At 38.9% G+C, this 23,306-nt stretch overlaps 1 protein-coding gene across 1 annotated transcript in view; it reads left to right on the plus strand.

The window, feature by feature from the left end:
• The window catches only part of MALRD1 (MAM and LDL receptor class A domain containing 1), a 334,428-nt gene that overhangs the window by 83,315 nt on the left and 227,807 nt on the right, over positions 1–23,306 (plus strand). The window contains exons 8-11 of the mRNA XM_075211472.1: positions 3,205–3,297; positions 8,200–8,386; positions 13,812–13,955; positions 19,059–19,165. Coding sequence (XP_075067573.1) covers positions 3,205–3,297; positions 8,200–8,386; positions 13,812–13,955; positions 19,059–19,165 — 531 coding nt within the window. The remainder of the gene's footprint in view (positions 1–3,204; positions 3,298–8,199; positions 8,387–13,811; positions 13,956–19,058; positions 19,166–23,306) is intronic.

Here is a 23,306-nt window from a genome sequence, read left to right on the forward strand (position 1 = left end):
AACAGTTTCCAGTAAATGCAAATACAGTTTAAATGCAGGGATAAGAATGGTGAGTTACCCAATGCCAGGATGCAAGAGTCTGTCCAGGGAAGCAAACAGAGGAGTAGAGTCCAATGACCAGACAGAGGTCTGGCAACACAAGTACAAGCAAAACCAGAGTCCAGGCAGAGTACAGGGTCACAAGCAAGCTAGCATAGTCTGGTAATCAGGCCGAGGTCTTGGGCAACGAGAGTTCAAGCAGTATCCAGTATTGAGGCAGAGTTCGGGGTCACAAGCATCAATGGTAAACAGGCCAAGGTCACAACGGGAGATCAAGTAGCAGCAGAACCAAACTGGAACAGGGAGACACAAGCAGCAGCCAGGTATACAAAGATGAATTGAACTGAGCACAAGTTGAGGCAGCTATTAGAAGCTGTGAACCAGGTGCAGTTCTAATTAGGAAAGGAGGTTAACCCCTTCAGGCATGGTGCAAGCTCAGAAGCAGAACAGCAGCACATCTGGAGGATTAAAGGTACTGCTGCCACAACAAAACATAGGCAGAGTCGTAACATGCACTACCTGTCCCCTTCCTATGTCTTCACATCCATTCCAATCGCTGTCTACAACTTTAATCTCCCACCTACCCACCTAACAGAAATCTGCAGTTTCTCCCTCTTATCTGGCATGTATCCCTCTCCTTTCAAACTACTAAATCCAATGGTCATTATTCTTTTTTATTTCTTTTGGATTTATCTGCTGCCTTAGGATACAGTTGACCACCCCCTTCTCAGTCAGATGTTATACTTCTTTGGTTCTAACTTTCCCCTGCTCCCTTTATCAATTTTGGTGTCTCAACAATTAGCGCTAGGTCCTCTTTTATTTTTTTCTGTGCAGGTTTTCACTCAGAAAAACAGTTTCTGCTTTTAATACTTTCTCTATGGTGATGATACCAAATTGTATACTGGCTACCATGAGCTTCGTCCCTCTCTAACACATCTGAATTTCTCTCAGCTGAACTCATTGTGTTCCCACCCTCACTAAAATCCCCATGCCTGAAATTTCTATATATGTAAGCTATTATATTATCATTCTCACTTCACAAGTCTGTAGTTTTGGGGTTACATTGATTTCTTCTTGTCCTTTATTCCCCACATTTAATTCCAGGCAAAACCATTTCTCCTTCACCTAAAAAAACATCACCCACATACACCATAGCCTTATTACTAAAACACTAGTACGTGCACTCCTCATCTCTCATCTACATCTCACTACTACTACATAACTACTGTTATTTGCTGCGCAGTGGACTTATGCCAGGAGCTACATTGGATATCAGTCCCTCCATTAAAGTGCCCATGCAGTACAAGAACAAAAGCCTTTACCAGAACCAATAGAGGGTTAGATCAGCTTAGATAAATGCTGATGTACAGTCATGGTTGCACATAGCTGATTGTCTTGACATTTCCACAGTGACTGGCTCATCTTTTATGTCCCTACCTTCCAATTGTCTTTACAACCAAACAATACCACCAGTAACTGCACAGAAATGCCAGTCGTCAATGGCTGCTTTAATATTAGTGTCTGATAATGCTTCTTCCATACAGTAGCCACGCACACCTTGCCCACCACCAGCTACAGTTATTATTCCACTACCTTATGTCGCAAATTTTCCCCATGCTTATTAGACTGTATAGTAATTTGGGCTGGGCCATCATTACCAGTGGTGAAACCATGCCTCCCAAGTGTCCCGATTTCAGTGGACTGTCCCTCTGTCCCGCCCGACTTGCAATTTGTCCCGGTATCGGAGCACACGCACCGGGATATAGCAGCCAGTTTCCCCAGTGGTCTAGGAGAAAGTGGGGCAGGACGTGGCCAAAAGCCGCTTCTGCACATGGGAGGTATGTGAAACTATAAGTGGCCCAGGGGACTGTGGTTGCTATGGGACCCAGAGGTGAGGAGAGCAAAGCAATGCAGGGTGCAACCCCAACGATGCCCCCTGCTCCTCCTTGAGGCACTCCCAGATTTCCACCCCTGATTTTTACTTCTGTATCATGGTATTGTATACTATTTATTTGTCATTATCATGATCCCATCAATGTGCAGTAGTGTGTAATATTTTGGTACTTTGCTTTCAAATAAATAATAATAATAATAATAATAATAATAATAATATTAAAAGCCACAGTTGCCACATTTCTTGGAAAGCTATTGACCTTACTTTCTCCATTGAGCCCATTTTTCCAGCCAGGGCAGTAAAATACCAGCTAGGTGGGCAGCACGGGGGCTTAGTGGTTAGAACTTCTGCCTCACAGCACTGGGGTCATGAGTTCAATTCCCGACCATGGCCTTATCTGTGTGGAGTTTGTATGTTCACCCTGTGTTTGCGTGGGTTTCCTCCGGGTGCTTCGGTTTCCTCCCACACTCCAAAAACATACAAGTAGGTTAATTGGCTGCTATTAAATTGCCCTTAGTCTCTCTCAATCTGTGTGTGTGTATGTGTGTGTGTTAGTGGATTTAGATTGTAAGCTCCAATGGGGCAGGGACTGATGTAAGTGAGTTCTCTGTACAGCACTTCGGAATTAGTGCGCTATATAAATAAATAGATGATGATGATTATAGGTGGCATCCCTATTTGCTGCATGTATCTAACTTACTGACCCTATGGCTAGTCCAGTTCTTGTTACCCATAGCAAGGGCAATTCTTCTTTATTTTACTCATATGTGCAATTAAAGAATATTTGATAACTGATTAAGTAATCATAGCACTTAGGGTCTTGTTTCCAAAACAGAAAGGGTCATTCTAGAAACTTTAAATAAATAGAATGCACTCACCCCTATATTTTAATATATATTCCTCTGCTTTATATCCAACCCTCAATGTAATTTGTTTAACTGCCTACTCCAAAGCACTCTCATTATTGCACTCGTCACTTTGTTTTTCCATTTGTGATTGTTTACTGACATGAGGTTTCAGTTCTTAATGAACAGAGGCTGATTGCACTCTTGTTTAAGTCATCAGGTTTAATTTACTCTGAGATGAGTGTTTGTACAAATGTGACATGTTCATATTCAACAAGTTTGTCTGTCTATTGATTTCCTTCCCTTAGTGTGCACAGTGAAATATAAATAACCCGGGAGGAGACTTGGTGGTAAATGACATTTTGGTATACATGTCTTTACAGTGTTCCAATCTATTTTCAACACTTCATTATCTCTCCCTCACAGAAAGAAATTATACTTTTTGAACAAAATGTGTCAACAAAAGGCCAATGGGTTGAAGAAGAAATTTGTCTACCAGAGAACTCAAAAGACTTTCAGGTATTGAGCTAGGATGACAAATATATACTTCTTACATGCAGGGAGGGGCTGACAAATTATTCTGTCTTCACCCACTTCAAAATTGGGGAACACGGACAAGCTTGAGATGAAGTGGGGGTAGATGAAAGTCTTATCATTCTAAACCACAGTTTAAGCAACATTTTTTTAAAAAACTGGCAGATAATGGTGGTTTTGTGACCTTGGACCTATAGAAACACTGCAAAGTATCAAGTGGTGGTGTGCAAATCGACATGAATTGTATTTAGGTGTGGTTCTTGTTGGTCAAATCACAGGCTTTTTCCATACAATGCCTATAGGAAGGAGCTCATTTACAGGTGACCGTTAAAATGTGGCCACTAAGTAGCCACAAAAGTAAATTCATGCACAAATGTTATCAAATATCTACTCTCCTGGAATTTCTGTGAGGCTCACGAATCCCGGATCCTTGTGGAGGGGGCGTGGTGATGTCACCATAGCCCGGCCCCCACCATTAAATGCAAAAATGCAAGGCATTGAATACCAGGGGGCGGGGCTTAATGGCACAATTGCGTCTTTAAGCCCCGCCTTCGCTATTCAATGTCGTGAATTTCGGCATTTTATAGTAGGGGGAGGGGCTATGGTGACGTGATGATGTCACCACACGCCCCCTCTACCACTGTCACATGACTTTTCCTCTTTGATCTCCCGGAGGACAAGAAAAAAAATTAGCCAACTATGATATAGATACATTCAGTTCACAGATGTAACAGTCATCATCATCAACAAGGACACTTGCACCTGGCCTACGGGACAGATATAGATCCAAATTAGATGCAATGGAAATGATTAAATCAGGAGTTTAGTATGTTCAGTGCGCAAGTGCATAAATAAATACTAATAAACCGCATCTAGATCCATAAAAACCACACACTTTAATATATCTCCTCCTACATACAACAATGTGCTCTGACCCTGGTCAAACACACCTGAAAATCTTGTATTCAGAATTACAACAGTAGTTTCAAAACTAAACAACATAGTTATTAACGGGCAAAGCGCCTTATTACAGCTCGTTATCGCATCGCCCAATATACGAATGTGTACCCCCAGTGTTAACCCTGCTGGCAGTAAGATTCAGTTTCGTTTGCACGGGGCAGCCTATTTAAGTATAACATATATAATAGTTGATGACAGATCAAAAAAATTTTTTGGGAAAAATGCTTTAATCTGAGAATAAATCATCGTCTTAAATTCAATCACATTTAAAAATATATATTTTTAAATTTTTTTAAATTAGTTTTTTTTTTTCATAATGGAACTGCAACACAAACCTCGGCTTTCAGTTTTACTGCGCGTACACAAGGCGCCAAACATATGCGCAGTAAATCTACAGTCACACACACACACATTTACTAAGACTGCCCCAGTGCAATGGTAAGTTACTTCTTACCATTGTAAGCCAGTATCCCACGGGGCAGCTGTCTCAGTGATATTTTACATATAAATGGCAGCAATAAGTTCTTTTTTATAGCGTCAATAAGTAATGATTAAAAAAAAAAATCAGATTATTTCTGAAAACGGGCTCTCAATAGCAAATAGGCCGCTAGATGAGGGAGCCAGAAACATGACAGTTTTGAAGGGTAAATATAATTTTCTTTCCTCCAGCAGATCTTACTTATGTACAATATGGGAGTTATATAAGCCCAACATATTGCATATTGGCAGTAACATCATTACTTAGAGCTAAAAATATTAGACATATGTATGCATTTCATTACTTACAGGATATCTAAAAATATGCACATTTACAAAAATGTATGACATGCACACAGGGCTGCCAAGAGGAATTCAGGGCCCGGGTACAACAATTTCATGGGGTCCCCCCTCATAGTTGAGTAAGCCCCCCAAAATTTCGTGGGTGTGGTCATACATTCAGGGGCGTGGCAATGCGCCGTTGGGACGTAGCTAGCCTAACGGGGGCGCAAAAAATTACGGGGGTGTGGTCATACATTTGGGGGCATGGCAATGCGCCGTTGGGGCGTAGCTAGCACATCAAAATCACTAGGTCCTGAATTCACCAGAGCGTCACATATGTCCCAGCACTCCTGACTTTTAAGAAATCTAGCACCACAGTGTAGTATACAAAGAATGCAGTGTGTACAGAAAGAGTTCAGTCTTTGCCCGCACCTTATATTGGGCACAACACTCACCAAAAATTGCCATTGTCCCTACTAGAATCACAACATTTCACACACTCTGCTGCTCTCTCGTACCTGTTCTTCTCACTTTCACCACCTGTGACTGCTGCTTTCTTTAGTTGTGGCTTGTCCGGATACTGGAATGTTGAAGGACCTATTTGGAAAAAAAAAATGGCTACATTTAGAAAATTTCAGCCAGCCCCGGTGTTACATCAATAGCACCCACGATTAATAATTAGGCCTTCCTCCAGCCCCAACATTAAAATAATACTATTCACATTTAATAAATAAATCTATTTCCTTCCTGCAAACAGCAATACCTATTTCCCGCAACCATCACTGCCATTAAATAACTCTTAGTCACATTTAATAAATAGACCTCATTCTTCCCAAACTCACCCCCATATTCAATAGCCCCCAAACCACCCCATCTTAAATTAATAGTCCCCACTATTAAATTGCCTCACCATCATCCTACAAACAAAATAGCGCCCGTTAATTAGCCACCACCTACCTCACACACACTACATTGCAACAAGCCCCCTGTGCAATTACTCACACATTACTGTGCCCCTTCATCACAACTACACTGTGCCCTCCATGCTGCTTTCCCCCTTTGTCCCCTTTTTTTCTTTTACTGTCAGGCTCTGTCCCTTTTTTCTTTTACTGTCAGGCTCTGTCCCCTTTTATTCTTTTACTGTCAGGCTCTGTCCCCTTTTATTCTTTTACTGTCAGGCTCTGTCCCCTTTTTTTCTTTTACTGTCAGGCTCTGTCCCCTTTTATTCTTTTACTGTCAGGCTCTGTCCCCTTTTATTCTTTTACTGTCAGGCTCTGTCCCCTTTTTTTCTTTTACTGTCAGGCTCTGTCCCCTTTTTTTCTTTTACTGTCAGGCTCTGTCCCCTTTTATTCTTTTACTGTCAGGCTCTGTCCCCTTTTTTCTTTTACTGTCAGGCTCTGTCCCCTTTTTTTCTTTCACTGTCAGGCTCTGTCCCCTTTTTTTCTTTTACTGTCAGGCTCTGTCCCCTTTTTTTCTTTTACTGTCAGGCTCTGTCCCCTTTTTTTCTTTTACTGTCAGGCTCTGTCCCCTTTTTTTCTTTTACTGTCAGGCTCTGTCCCCTTTTTTTCTTTTACTGTCAGGCTCTGTCCCCTTTTTTCTTTTACTGTCAGGCTCTGTCCCCCGTTTTTTTACTCCCTCTCCTTTATAGTACTGTCCCCTTCTGTTTTCCTCCCCATGCCTCTCCGTTTCTTTCCTTACCTTTTGTCAACTTCTTTCTTTTCTTCTCTTCTGTCTTCTCTTCATGCTGCTTTCTTCATGCTGTGTCCTGGCTGCGGCGCTCCTCACTGACTGACGGGCGTGACTTGATGACATCACGTCCGACGGTCAGTGTGAATGGAGAAGAGAGGAAGGAGGACCGCGGCGCCGATCACGTGAGTATTGTTTCTTTTTTTTTTTTTTTGTGCCAGCTCCCCCCACCAACGATCTTTGATGGACCGACCCCACCCCGCAGAAAAAATAAACAAATAAAAAAAAAACCGTAAGGTGAAAAAATAATAAAATAAAAAAAAAAAAATTAAAAGCGAGGGCCCAGCCCGGGCCCGGGTAATATGTACCCGCCCCCCCCCTCTCGGCGGCCCTGCATGCACATATAAATATTAACAAGTCACACTCCATCAACTCACATCAATAAAAAACACTCTGAAAAACTTTTGACCACATATCTTTATGTCCTAAAAAATATCAAAACACTGTTAAAGTTTTACGGCACTCTAGTCGCAGCTGTTTATTTACCCTTTGTATTTGACTTTGTATTGTGTGAACTTCAAGGGATGACTGTATAAAAATATTATAGTACAGTACTGGTTTGCACATTCAGAGCTCACCATTCTGTACAGCTACCATTGTTTAAGGTGTAATAATAATCGTTTGGGCGTGTCTCCTAGTGGCATGTTATATGCAGGGCTGGTGAAAGAGATCTTGGGGTCCCACTGTGCAGGGGCTGGCTGTTGAATATTTGTTGCCTAGGGAGCAGGATTCGGCCTAGCATCCTATTAAGAACATTTTAAATAAATCAATTTCATGTGGCCCAGTGATCCTTCCCAAGACAGCCCAATATGAAACTGTCCCCTGCCCGCCAGCCAGTCACTGGTACTGATCGTGTGCAATCATGGTTGTCTATTCTTTCGGGAATGTCCAGGAGATTCCAGAATTTCTGTGTGTCCTCCTGGAGCGATGTGTAACCTTGTGGACTAGTAAGAAACTATTGGTTAGCGCAATAAATGACAAATGTCAAAAAAAGTTTTAAATGTCAGTAATTTTTTTGTGCACAAAGCACAAAATAAAAATGATGATTAAAATGTTACAAATGGCGCCTGTTATATAGAAACTGCATCTGACCTCCCAGCCACTCATGTCAGAAAGGAACTCTATTGACAGAACCTCACACAAGCTGAATAACACAATATTACATATCTAGAACATGGCAGCAACATGGCAGCTGTTGCTGAACTACAGGTCCCAGCATGGCCAATGAATCACTGACTAGCAGGGCATGTTGGGATTTAGCATTAAATGATTGGAAAGCAGGAGTCTGCTACTGCTAAATCATGTTTATTCTGTAAACTGCTTTACCTGCCATCGATACAATAGTTTATTGGATGTAATGTATATGAATATATGCAGCAAAAAATGTCACAATGATTAACATATTTATGGTATAATCTGAAGCTTGCTTTTGAAGGCACACTAAGGAACATAAATGGATTCATTGCTTTGGATGAATTTAAATGCACTGTTTGTAAAGAGTCTTCGGAAGCTCCAAGTTTTAACAATAGATTGTGCTTCAACGCTGAATCAACATGTGACTTCCAGTATGACTGCAGCGACGGTAGTGATGAAGACCCAACGATTTGCGGTATGTTGAACATTTTTTGCTATAGTCATTGAACTTTAATATTCATCAAAAAATGATGCCTTTTAATTTGACATGAATATTATAGATAAAATATAGACATTTACATAAAGTCTTCCATACATTGATGTAATGTGATTGGAACTTTCCCATTTTTATGGGTAAAAATTATAAGTGTTGAACATCCATTTCACCAAAAAAATGATGGCAATGATGTATGCCTATGACCAGTAGAGCACCATTACTTTCAATGTACTTATTGCTCAACATTACATTATTGCCACTGAAATAAATTTCATGCCAAAGGAAAAAGTAGTTTAAGATGGTCAAAAAGGACTTTATGGGACTATTTTTATGCTGAACTTTACTTTCACTAAAGAGCATTTCACTGTTTTATAAATTTCCTCTGCAAAGTAAGTGCTTTATAAATATACCACTAACTGAGAATAGCTACAGGGATAACAACTGCAGCTCCACCATGTCTGGATACTAGCTTATTAAAGATGTAGACTTTTTTGCAGAATTTTAGCAATTTAATGTGCAAACACATGTGCCCTAATAAAAAAACACCAAGTTGATAGGTATAAATGAATATAGGTATGACATACATAGTACATTATTTAGTACAATTATATTAATAAGACATCTCCCTGTAATTGTTAACCTAGTCAGGGGCAAACGCAAGATTTGTAGAGAGGGGTTTCCATGCCACACCATCAGTGGGCGTGTCCAGCATGCATGGGGGCGTGGCTATAATTTTAGACAGTGCTTGGCTGCTTGCCAACTCTTCCTATCCTCATCATATACACGGGCAATGCTGTATGCACTACTGTTAGGGGCACACAGCTCTCCCTTTTCAAACAGAGCCGTGTGAAGCTGGACATACCTCCCAACTGTCCCTACAATCAGGACAAAGTCCTGACTGAGTGTGTCAGAACAGTTGACAGACTGTCCTGCTCTGTCCTACCTGTTCTTGCTGCTTTCAATACTTGTTGGGGAGAGATGGCTGTGAACAGCAAAGTGGCTGGTCCTGTGGCAGGGTCCAGCCACCTCAAGCATACAGTACCCCAGGCTGGGAGGGGGGTTTCCAGGCGCTAGGAGACCCCCCCCCCCTCGGTTTGCCTATGCTAGTGAACCTGTTAATGTTACAGCTGATGTCCAGCACATAAAAGAAGCAATCTATCTATCTCATTACCAAACCAGTTCAAGTTCATCATCATCATCATCATCAACATTAATTTATATAGCGCCAGCAAATTCCGTAGCGCTTTACAATTGGGAACAAACATTAATAAGACAATACTGGGTAATACATACAGACAGAGAGGTAAGAGAACCCTGCTCGCAAGCTTACAATCTATAGGACAATGGGAGTTAGAAACACAAGGGCATGTGCTACATCATATTGCACAATGGACCAGCTAGAATGCAAAGGTAAAAGTACTGAGTGGGCTGTGTGTGTTGCAATGTTGGTCAAAAGGTTGTTGTCTTGCGTTAGCAGTGTAGAGGGTGGTAATAGGGTAATCTAGGGAAATTAAGATGATGGTTAAGGAATATCATAACCTTGTCTGAAGAGGTGGGTTTTCAGTGAACGCTTGAAGGCTTGAAGACTAGAGGAAAGTCTTATTGTGCGTGGGAAGGAATTCCACAAAGTGGGTGCAGCCCGGAAAAAATCCTGTAACCGAGAATGGGAGGATGTGATGAGAGTGGAGGAGAGACGTAGATCTTGTGCAGAACGGAGGTGTCGAGCATTTCATTTCATAACTCACACAAATTTTACCCGTTGTCTCTTCATCAGAGCCACTGTTCTTATATAAAATAGGCCTAATCTTCACAACATTTCTTATAACACTCTGCAAATGATCATGACCCCAAATGGATTAACAACTGAATGGTAACGGCCCCCCAGACTGATTAGGCTTCTCATACACGACATTACTAACAAACATTTGTTCGGTGATTGCTGTGTAACCCTCTACGCTTTTTGTCTCAATTAACTATTATCTGTGTGTAAATAACAGGCACACTTTAAAAAAATTCAGCTCTAACCTTCGGCCAACACCCAGGTGCCAAAATCCCATATAAAGCTGTTATGCTTTGTCACAAATACTTGTTAGAAACCCTTTCCGACCCCTTGCAGATATAATTGACCCTACATATACAAAGAGGTAGACAGCCAGATCAGAAAGGCTGTAGTGGGTGCTGTCGGGAAGATTATCCTCTACATTTCACACATCCCTCTGCTGAGCCATCTCTGATGCCAGCATGATGGGGGATTTTTCTTATCAAATATATACAGAATGAGTCAGCTTTGTCGTTTGAGCCAACAAAGTGGGAAAAACTGTGTTTTGTACTTAGAATGGAATCATTTGTTGCATATTAATTTTATGGGATTTTTAGTTGACAGAGCAAGGACTATGAGAAAGCAAACAGTTATATAAAACAAACTGGTATGCCAAATCTGACAATTTTCCTCTTAATTTCACTTAATCTGTAAAGTACCTATTGTATTTGTGCCACACTTTTTATTCTGTATCAGATCCAAAACAACTATCAAGATATTGTATATTTCACATTGGTTCACAAAACTTGACAGCTGACTACAAGAATCAAATCTGAAAAACAATTTTTGATTGTTTTATGAAATGAAAAAAGGGCTCATTATCGCATCACCCTATACATACTATACATATAATGGCTTGTAATAACCTTGGTTATTAACTGCGTGTAGTATTTACCAGCAATAAATTTTGCCCTCTTTCACCTTCAAAGGCTTCCCCAAATATGTCAGCATAGTATTAAGCAGAAAGCACTAAAATACTTTATACTTAAAATAAAATATTCATGCTGTAGTGCTTAAAAATATATATTTAATTATTACAAATAAAATAGAATTCTTAACGCTTTATTTTTGTTCTAACAAATGGTTGAATGCACAATCACACATGTACCCAACTGTGGAGTCTGGTTCAGCAAAGCGGTTAGTTAACTCTTGCCACACTGAGTAATACTCAGCAGCCTTGACAAAACTTTCTTGGTAAATGCAGGAGATAAGTCATAGTTGCCTAATGTCCGGGAGGCTTTCGAATTTTTGAGAATACTCCCGGGAGAGCAGGACAACATACCGGGTTCAGCTCACCTCATTTGTGAAGTGGGTGGGGGCAGGGCTAAAAGTCTCATCCTGGCCCGCCCCCACCCACCCACCGATAGGCTGAAATGGGCAAAGATTGACAGGGGGTGTGGCCTAATGGTGTGATACACGTGGCCACGGCCCAAAGATGGAGCCCCCTCCCATACAGCTGGCTGCAAAAGTTGGTAAGAATGAGATAAGTGATTTTTTTTTTACTGCAGCGATAAGTGGTGATAAAAAATCATGCTTATTGTCGCAATGGGGGGGGGGGGTAAATATAAATAGTTCACATAGAACTTATGTTAATGTGATTCTTATATGGGGAAAGTTTTTTCAGTTCCCCATTTTCTCACTCAGAAACTGAGCAGTACAGTTTGTTTCAGCACAATATCTGCTGACAGCCACTGATACCTGCTGCTCCTATGATTATGGTTTGTTAATAAAAACTAGAAGCAATATCATGGCCAATTTATTAAATTAACACTTATCATCGCAATTTAACATTATTATTTTTTCTCTGCAGCATCTTGTCGAAACTCTGACCAAGGGCACTATTTGTTCGGCAGTATTGTGTATTTCCACAAGGTTTACAGGTTATTAATGGCTCAAACAGAAGAATAGATTAAAAGGCAGTTTAGGGATATATAATGTTATTTATAATGTAAGTTTAATTTTATGTTCATAGCAAGTGTTTTGAGAATATTATACTTTTGGTGTAAAAGTAAACTGAAGATTCCAAATGCCTTTACAACACCCACATGGGCATGTAGGTGTGAAAGTGTTAAACAAAACCACTTGATCTATCTAAAAATTATTAAAATCCCCCAAAATGTATCTCATCCTCACTGTTAAACACCATTACGGCCACCTCTAAGATTTAGTCCAAGAGCTCACACTCTTAGGAAAGTTGTCAATTATTGCCTGACATCTGAAAATGCAATCCAAGAATCAGAATTACTATAACCCAAACAATTTCCTGCTTAAATGTAGTGTTAGAAAAACAAAGCCTATTTGACACGTTAATTCTTTAAGAGCACAAAGACAGAATGTTATTAAATGGGATTTAGTATGTCAAAAAGACACAATGCTTATTGAATAAAAATGGTGATAATAAATTCATATACACAACTATAAATGAAAACATTTTCTTTAAAATAAAAGACAAAAAAACACAAAAACAAAAAAATTACACTCACATACTATTTGTGTAATCTGGTGCCTGAGGAGAGTTACTTTCAGACTTTCTTCCTTGCCCAAACCCTACTCCTCTGTGACATCAAAACAAGAGGAGTGCTGGTACGCTAATCTGTTTTATAACTGATTTATTAAGCTTTTGTCCAGGACCCGTTCTAATAATGTATTCTACAAATACATTATAACCCTCCTCTGGAACATAGTAGGGCTATTACATTAATTCAACTAAATATGGTATTATTTTTCACACACATACATATGAAACATGGTGACATTATATTGATTCCTTGGGGCTATGCATTATCCCTATAGGTTGCTTATGGGTCCTGTATATGATATATGTATATGTTATATGATTAGTTCCAGCTGTTGCTAAATTATACAGAGGTCTATTCAAATATGGACTATGTAAAGTATTGCTTTGAACCATTATGTTTACCACATGGATTATATACTGAATTTATGGCGAACCAAATATAGCCTTTTTTAGCCAAATGGAATTTAGACAAGTTTATGGTCCTTGATTTTTAACTGAGCAATAAAAAGGGTATAATTGCTCTTCTGTGCAATTAGGGCATTTCTGAGTAAATAATCAATGTTAGGTGACAAAAAAACAGGACCCTGAACATATTTGCCTTTTTCATCAACATACATAACCCCTTAGTTGCTTAAACATATTGCTTTACTGGAAACCATTTTATATAACATATATTCAAAATTTAGAACTGGTTTAGACTGGTTGTTTCATGTAAAGCAGAGGGCAGAGTAAAGTTTGACACCAAGGTAGCGGACTTGACGGAAAAAAAAATTATGGTGTGACTATGGAGAGGTTGCCACTTGACTTTGCTGCTAGTAGATAATTGATCGCTTTTTGTGAGGGCAACCTCAATGTCCTTGACTGCAACTAAGCCGTGTGGTTGCTATTTACATTTGAAAATATTTGAAGATTAGTCCACATTTTTAACTGATGCTTCTTCAAAACACCTTCAACAGCTCTTCACCTTTTTTTTTTATCTAATTATAATTTGAACCAATTAACAAATACATGACATTGCATTAACATAAGTGGAATAAAAAATATAACTATTCTTATTATTTTTGTAGGGAATTTTAGCAGATGTGACTTTGAATCTGGCTTCTGTGATTGGAAACCACTGAACACAAATGGCTCAGGTTGGAAAATAATCAGCGGAAATACACACAGAGAAATCCTGCTAAATAGAGACCATACAACTAATAGAGATTATGGTAAGTATTAATCATGATTAACGTACAAATGCTCATTGGGTATATAATATGGGCAGCACGAATGACAGTAGCATTCTTGCATTTTCGGATTCATGTGTACAAGCCATTTTCTCTGTATTGTACACACTGATTGAAGTGGAGGTGTATACGGTGGTATGTCATATCGCCACTTCTCCCACTGCCTTAATTGTAAAACTATTCATTGTAAAATTATTAAATTCCATTCATTTACATTCCCATTACATTTTCCATACTGCCACTTCCAGATTTCTACTCCAACCACTGATTGTACATATTAATTCATGTTGTACAAATGTGATTAAAACATTAATTGATTTGCTGTAGATGACCTTCCTTCCTAACACTGAGACACAATAGCAACACTGAAATAAACGAAAACATATTTAAAGCCCTCTCTGGCATTCTTATTCACTCCTCAATGTGACTTATATTAGGTGATTTAGGTACAACTGGCCTCAGACAGATTTATTAATCAAGGAAAATAAAAAAAAAGCAAAACAGACACCTTGCTTTTTTAGCACTAACTAAATACAAGTCACTCCTAAGTAACAAACTAAAGCAAAACATAAAAAGTTCCAGCACATCATTGTCACAGCAAAAATCAGGCTTCCTCTCATATTGACTCTGCATCCCAGGTAGTGAGAGACTGAATCCACTGTCTAGCAGCCTTTTAAACACACCTCACAGGTGCCAGACAGCTGGAAAGTAGACCCAGACCGAGCATTGTAAATGGAGCCCACCCTTCTCTCTCCATCTACACCCCAGGGACCCTTACCAGCTTTTCCCTGAACATCTCTCTGAGAAGCATTTCTCAATTATAAACACTCTCCCTGGGGTTTTAAAACATGAAGGTTAGAAATAATATACTTGCCTGCAAACATTATACCATTGTTTTTGTCACAATTGATATATATATATATATATATATATATATATATATATATATATATATATATATATATATATATATATATATATATATATATTATGGACAAAAGTATTCAGATGCTTGACCATTACACCAACAGGGACTGTAATAACATTGTATTCAAATACATATACTTTAAAAATGAGTTGAACACCCTTTTGCAGCGATAACAGCTTCCACTCTTCTTGAAAGGTTTTCCACCAGATGTTGGAGTGTGTCTCTCAGAATTTGTGCCTATTCATTGTGTAGAGCATTTATGAGGTCAGGCACTGATGTTGGAGGAGAAGGCCTGGCTCGCAATCTCCATTCCAGTTCATCCCAAAGGCGTTTGATGGGGTTGAGGTCAGGACTCTGTGTGGGCCTGCCAAGTTCTTCCACACCGAACTCATCAAACCATGTCTTTGTAGCCTTTGCTTTGTGCACTGGCGCACAGTCATGTTGGACTAGAAAAGGGCCTTCCCCAAACTGTTGCCACAAAGTAGGAAGCATAGCCATGTCCAAAATGACTTGGCATCCTGAAGCATTAAAGCATCAAATCCTGAAAAACAGCCCCATACTATTATCCCTTCTCCACCAAACTTCACAATTGCCATAATGCAGTCAGGCAGATAACATTCTCCCGGCATCCTCCAAACCCAGACTTGCCTATCTGACTGCCAAACAGAGATGCGTGATTCGTCACTTCACAGAACACGTTTCCACTGCTCCTCACTTCATTGTCAGTATGCTTTACACCACTCCATCTGACGCTTGGCATTGGTCTTGGTGATGTGAGGCTTACATGCAGCTGCTAAGCCATGGAAACACATCTATTAAGCGCCTTTCACAGTTTTTGTGCTTAAATTAATGCCAGTGGAAGTTCAAAACTCTTCAGCTATGGAATCAGCAGAGCGTTGTGACTTTTACGCACCATGCGCCTTATCAGTGTGATTTTACATGGTCTTCCGCTTTGAGTTGCTGTTGTTCTTAAACACTTCCACTATATCCAACAGGGATGATATTTCACAAACTGCCTTATAGCAAAGGTGGCATCTTATCACAGTACCACGGCTGAAGTCATTGAGCTCTTCAGTACAACCCATTTTGTATCGCAAATGTTTGCAAATGGAGATTGCATGGCTGGGTGATTGATTTTATACACCTCTGGCAACGGGTCTGATTGAAACACCTCAATTCAATAATTAACTGGTGTGGCAAAATACTTTTGTCCATATCGTGTATAATGTATATTAATATATATATATATATATATATATAATATGACAGATATCGTGGGGTGTTCCTCGTATGACAGGGTCATGGGCACCCAGGGCTCATTTATGTGCATTTTTCCTGCTTCCAACCCATCAACTTCAAGAACTGACTGCTACCTTGCTGTCTAATATATTCCAGCCCTCTACAGGTGCCATTGTAATGAGATAATCAATGTTATTCACCTCACATGTCAATGTTCTTAATGTTGTGGCCAATCGGAGTGTATATATATATATATGTTTGTGCAGATAACAGATACCACATACAAGGGGGCGCGTAACCCTATTCAGTATACAGTCACTAGGCGGGATAATTACACCCAAAGTCCAATGTACAGGAGGCAGCCAGTTCCAATACAGGTGGTGAGTCTGGAAATCTAACAAGGAATAAAGGAAACACGGCGCCACATGGTGTATTACCACAATATATTAATGTAATAAGAGAGAGTAAAGTGGAGGAGTCAGATGTGTACTCAAGGATAATAACTTCTCTCCGGTAGGGCTAATGAAACCAAAAGGGTGAATAGATATATACAAAAGTGACAGCACACTGTGTTCAATGCCACCAATGTAATCACCAATAAACATAAAACTGCGTACCAGATACTAGAACCAGAAGATGTATGAATCAGTTCAATGGAAAACTCCAAATCTGAGCAGCTGTTACCAGTAACGTCACTCATCCAATTGTACAATTCTGTCAGGACTGTAACTTCAGCATCATAGGAGCAATATAAAAAAACTCATATAGTGTAATATTGTAAAAACTCAGATTTTACTAATAAAATAGTAAGTATCACACTTACATAAAAACACAAGGTAACACACATATATTGGTATCTTTAGGTACTCATCTGGGATGTAATCAGAGATGTATGCATAGATATCAATCAGCTCATATATAAATCTCTGCAGCGCTCCCACCACACTAGTACCACGATATCCAAACAGATGATGGAAAGGTCCTTAGACACTCCTCAATAATTCAAGTACATGGTGAGTGCAGAGGACCTATGTCTGTTTTTGTTTATACAATGTAAGTCCCATGACTCTTGCACCCCATTCTTTACATTAATTAATTCCAACTTGTGTCAGGTGAGTCCCAGGTCTCCCACGGCTGCTAGTGCTAGGGAAAGACTTGCCTTTGAAAGCTGTGTGCAGGTAAGCCTTAAGCCCAGATAAAATAGCATAGCATTTGATCATGTTAGGACTGACCAGAATGGGAAGACTTTGGTGTCAGTTGGTCAGCTTAACATATATTGCAATATGTGGAACTAACATTCCCTGTTTTTAATATAGAGCAGTACTTGATATAGCATTAATTATGTGTTTGGAGAGTGCAGAGTATCCCTGTTTTCCTATATATATATATATATATATATATATATATATAATCCATGTCAAAGGGATTATTACATTAGATGAAGAAAGGTAGATGCTTACGTGACAGTGACTGATCCCATCCTTTCTCGACAAGAATACAGCATGCCATCATTAATGAGTAGCAATGAAAACAGTTGCCGGTGTCACCCTCCATGAATCCTGGCACATGTGGTCCACACCCGCACTCCCCCGATCCTTTCTCTGCTCCTGAGTGATAAAGTTAGAGAATGTTAGAGGGTAATAATTCTGAGAATAACTCCAATATCTCAGTATAACTTGTCCAATAAATGAGATTTTACTGCGGGAAATCGCTTGGTAAAATTCACTCTGTTGTTGCCATAGATGAGCTCTCATTTATTTATCATCCTGGATAACACAGGAGTTGTTTTGAGAGCCAGGAACGACTTAGAAAGGTAAAAACAAATGACTATAAATAATAGAACACTGAAGTCCGAAAGCCAACAGAATTCACAGGGCTATTTAACATCATGTCTTGGCTGAAAACCCGCAAAGCATTTCTTATTTTGAAGCAAAATCAACATAATCAAACTTTCTTAAAAAAACATGTTTTAACAACTTTCTTTTATATAAGACATACTTGCCAATAACCAATATATTAATATCACCCAGGATATTTGAGTCACAGGGGTTGGTGAATAAAGATCTGTCTTTGGCTGCTTTTAGCTTAATATTTCTTTACCTAATATGCAGCTGTCATAAATAATTAAAATAAGTCATGTATTATACAAGAGGAAGATGTATGAGCTTGTGGGTATGTTGTAAGTACGTTCGCTGTCTTGCTTCTATGTAGGCAGTCTGTGTTATTATTATAACAAATAGCATATAATAAAAAGAAATGTCACAATGGCACACCGAGGGATTAGAAGCCATTCTTCTTAACGTCTCTCTTGTGCCATAATATACACCTGCTCTTTCATACTCATCTCCAAGAGAGTTCACCTCCTCTCATCACTGACTGATCTCACCGCTAACTATCCTAGGACCTGTATATATTTGCAGAATGTGATTTAGAGCCTTGCTCACATTATTATTTAATTATACATATCATTAATAATAATACATGCTCATAGATTTGTTTTGGCAATGTATAATTTAGATTCCAAGAGAAAAATAGATGTAACATTTCCTAAAACTATTCTTACACCTTTGAAATGTTTTATGACACACTTTTAAGCTCTTTCTCACATTCCGACAACTCTTATGGGGTAAGTTTATCAGGCTGCGGGCTTGATAAAGTGGAGCTGTTGCCTACAGCAGCCAATTAAAAATCCTGACCAGTATTTGAGTAGATATATATATATATATATATATATATATATATATATATATATATATAATCACTTCCCCGTTATTTGTTACAGTGCGTCCAGGATTCTTTTCCAGCTAATATTTCTCTGACAGGATGGACTTTGGTCTAACATATGCACACCATTAATATGTTATGAGGTTGTCGTTGGAATAATATCAGTTTTATTGCTTGTTATGTATATTTTTTAGGACACTTCATGTGCTTTAGTGCGGACACTGTAAATGGAGACGATACACCCTCCTCACAGCTGGAAAGTAACTTTTTTATGAAATCCTCTACTACTGCTGATTGCCAGGTAATCATTTTGTCCAACATTTACCAAGAATAATGTAATGATCATATTGCAACAGAATGTTTCCTTAAAGGCCTATGCCCGGAAACCTGATCCCAAATCATTATCACTGTTCCTCTTTACGGAGATATCTGTCCTATCCTGGCATTCGTATCTAATGCCTGGCTCCACTTGACCTACATGTTTAAACGTTACCTTTGCTCATTCCCTGAATCTCTTCCTATTATCTGACACAGCGGTCCTTACAAGTTTCTGGTCGTGACCCAGATGTATGCGAATTAGCTTTATGACCTATGGTTCAGTGTTCAATTAATAACTCGATTCTTTTTATTTTTGCAACAGTGCTGTACTTTTATTTATCTTAAAAACAAAGCTACACAACTAACAGAAATGGAAGCCTACAGAACTCAACAATGATCGAGCTGATTAAATCATCTCATGAATGATAATATAAGGCCAGGCGGTGTAATTGTATCAGGTTGATTTACGAACATGTCCAAAATAAGGCATTACTTGATGAACCACCCCCATAAAATAACATCACCTAAAGTGATCATTATCTGGCAGGAGATGCAATAAACCGCTTGATAAATAGGTGCCTGAGGCTTTCTTAGAATCTCTGACATTATTTGTTTCCTGTGGTCTCTGTATCTATAGAAGAATGTAGAGGAACTAAATCCCAGCGCTTTCCTTACAGACCTATATTTATTTCCTTCTACTGGAATACTTTGAAACATTAAGAAAAAAAGATTTTTGCAATTGTTGCCACTACTTCTGGTAATACTAGTACTTCTACTATTTTAAGATATTGCATTAGTACCATTTCAGATTAGTATTAATTGTTTATTATTTTATTTTATTGTTAGCTTAATATATCATACAGAACATTCTTTGTTATCATTGATATTGATGTACTAATAGTATATTTTGCAGAATGATAGTATTATATATCATAGTGGGTCTGGTTTGCTGGAGTGTTGAGTGATGAGCAGGATCACACTCCGTATTTAAAACAAAAAGACAGTTGACAGCCCTTCATCATCATCATCATCATTTATTTATATAGCGCCACTGATTCCGCAGCGCTGTACAGAGAGCTCACTCACATCAGTCCCTGCCCCATTGGAGCTTACAGTCTAAATTCCCTAACACACAGACAGACAGAGAGAGACTAGGGTCAATTTTGATAGCAGCCAATTAACCTACTAGTATGTTTTTGGAGTGTGGGAGGAAACCTGAGCACCCGGAGGAAACCCACGCAACCACGGGGAGACAATAAAAACTCCACACAGATAAGGCCATGGCGGGAATTGAACTGATGACCCCAGCGCTGTGAGGCAGAAGTGCTAACCACTGAGCCACCGAGCAGCTCTTATCCTTAACACTGCGTATCTAGCAAAATGAAAACATGAGGTATTAGTTCATATTTTGATCAAAACATTTAAGCCTGCATCCTAACGTCAAGGTCACCTAATTATATGCAGGTCCTACACTGACCTATATGCTATAAACAACATTAGAATGCAATTAAAATCAGATGTACTCTCCTCCCAGGTATAGGGGTTACATCTAGCACACTCCGTATTTGGCGGTATGAGCATCGGCTGTTAGGAAGCCGACAACCTAAAGATGTGCCAATAAGTGTGTTCATCCTTTTAGAGGGCGTGGCTAAACACAGACAGGGATCACCTGCAGAAACCAGGTGATGCTGGCCTGCAACAGCCTCTTGAATTAATTCCTAATTTCACATGTTGGTGTAAATGTTAAAATCATGTAATTGTTGTTTGCCCTGTATGTATTATTTGCACTATACAGGGCTGTAGTATATGTTGGCACTTGAAAAATAAATAAATAATTTGTGAGTAAACATTGCTTTGTAAAGCTCTGATTTGCTGGTTGAACCTTATCTGGTTAAAGAGGGGCTCTTGTTTGTTTAGAGCCAGACATCTCATTGGCTATTTCTCTCGTATAACTCCTTTTCTGTACCAATAAAACCACCTGTGGTCAGTTGTAATGAACTTGCTGGTTTGTGACTTTTGGGAGCTGCTGTGTGTCACCTCAGGCGTCAGTAATCCTGCTTCCTGAGATGTTTACACTATACACATATAGATATAAACTGAACCCTCTTAATTTAAAATGAAGATAATGATAAAACCTGATTGAGATTTCGGCTCTTAGATATTTTATATTAATTGATATTAAAATTGTATATTATAAATAATAACTTTATATTTATATTCTTTTTTTATTTTTTAATTTTAACTTTTTATTTGTAACAGCAGAAGAATAAAACAGGTTTTGGTCCCGAGGAAATCTGGAAAAATCAGGATTTAGCTTTGGCCAGCTTTAGCCTAATGATTTCACCAAACCCCTATATTGCTAAAAAGTAGAGATGCTGACTGACCCCTATGAACTGGTTTTGGATCTGGATTAGCTTCGTGTTTTGGTTTTGGCAAAACCACCCTTGTGTGTTTTGGTTTTGGATTTTTTAGAAAAAAATCCTAAAATATGCTAAAATCACATCATTTTGCTGTTTTTTTTTTTGTTCCTACATTATTATTAACCTCAATAACACTAATTTCAAGTCATTTGCCGTCATATAAGACCACCTCACAATATTATTTTCATACACTTTCGGACAAATACTGCAGCGACCTGGCTGGATGGTAAGCGGCAGAGCAATGACACAAACACACGGCAGTTCCTAGCACATCTAGGACACATTGGCACACAGCACTGGAAGAAAAGAAAAATGGGGGTCCGCCCTCCCTCCCACCCCTCGCTATGTTGGATCTTAAAAAGAAATTCAAAACTCATGAGATCCGAGATCTGATGACATCACAATGACGTTTTGCCTCGTTTTCAATTCCGAGGGCGCATGACAGTACCGAGCCGGTTCGGCTCAGTACTCGGATCCCCTAAGTTTGGGTGTGTTCGGTTCAGAGCATCTCTACTAAAAGCCTTTGGCTGAATTCCAAACTAAATCTTAGATTCAATGCAATTCTTATTACAGAATTTGTTTTATTATCCACAGAACAACAATATTTCTTACTTATTTATAAAATAATTACAGCTGTAGCAAACTAATTTTCTGTTTTGCACATAAGTTAAATACTGACAGTTTTTTCATGTAGCACACAAATATCAACTTTAAATTTCAGTGTACAAATAAGCTATCAAGTATCTGTGTGCTATATGAAAAAACAGTCCGTATTTAACTTATGTGCAAAACAGAAAACTAGTTTGCACCCCTTACATTGTAACATGGTTTTGTCCAGGAGACTGAAATAAGATACCTCTTCATTTAAGATCCTTAATGAATAAGGCCCCTGCTCTTGTTCATTTTAATAAATCATTCCATCTGCTGCCCATTTCTATTTGCCACCTAAGGCGAGGTGCTCACCTTGCCTCATGCAAAATAGCTCCTGCATAGACATAAGTACAGTATATTATGTATTAATATAACAATTTAAAAATAACAATAATATTATTTTTATTTGATGGTGGTGATTTTCGTGGTTAATGCCATAAACCCTTCGTAAATTGTGTGATTGCCAATTTACCGAGAAAACTGCTGTTACGAACAAATGGTCCAAAACTGCAGAGACGTTCGTCCACGTATAGCAGGCGGTCACCGCACCAGCTCAGTCCCGGACATTAAGGTGTTAATTAGCGATTCTGCGTATGAGCCTTTATGCAGTGATTCAAGTGGGTTATTTCATGGTTGGAAACCACTGACTGTTACTGTTGGGGGATTTGTTTGCCATTATTGCTTCTAGTCCATTTTAAAGAGCAGGAAATGTTGTTTCATTCTGGATTAAAGAGGCTCAGCACCGCATGAGGAAAACACATCATAAAAGGTGCCTACATTAGTCACCATTCATTTTCTCTTAATGTCCTGACTCTGATTTTAGTGAGAAAACAAAACAGCAGGCCAGGGGAAGTAGACAAGGGGATTTTGCAATGCCTTAGAATAAATGTAACCTCGTTACTCCAAAATGAATAATTTAAATATTCATCCTGCAAATCACTGACTTCTTGACAGACTAAGGAAATCCCTACTGTTTGTTTCAATTGCTCAGTCTTGTTATGTTTGTCCGTATATACATTCTCAGTGAGTATTCCACGGTGATGTGTTGTGTTT

Source organism: Mixophyes fleayi, chromosome 5 (assembly GCF_038048845.1).
Source record: "Mixophyes fleayi isolate aMixFle1 chromosome 5, aMixFle1.hap1, whole genome shotgun sequence".
NCBI classification, from domain to species: domain Eukaryota; kingdom Metazoa; phylum Chordata; class Amphibia; order Anura; family Limnodynastidae; genus Mixophyes; species Mixophyes fleayi.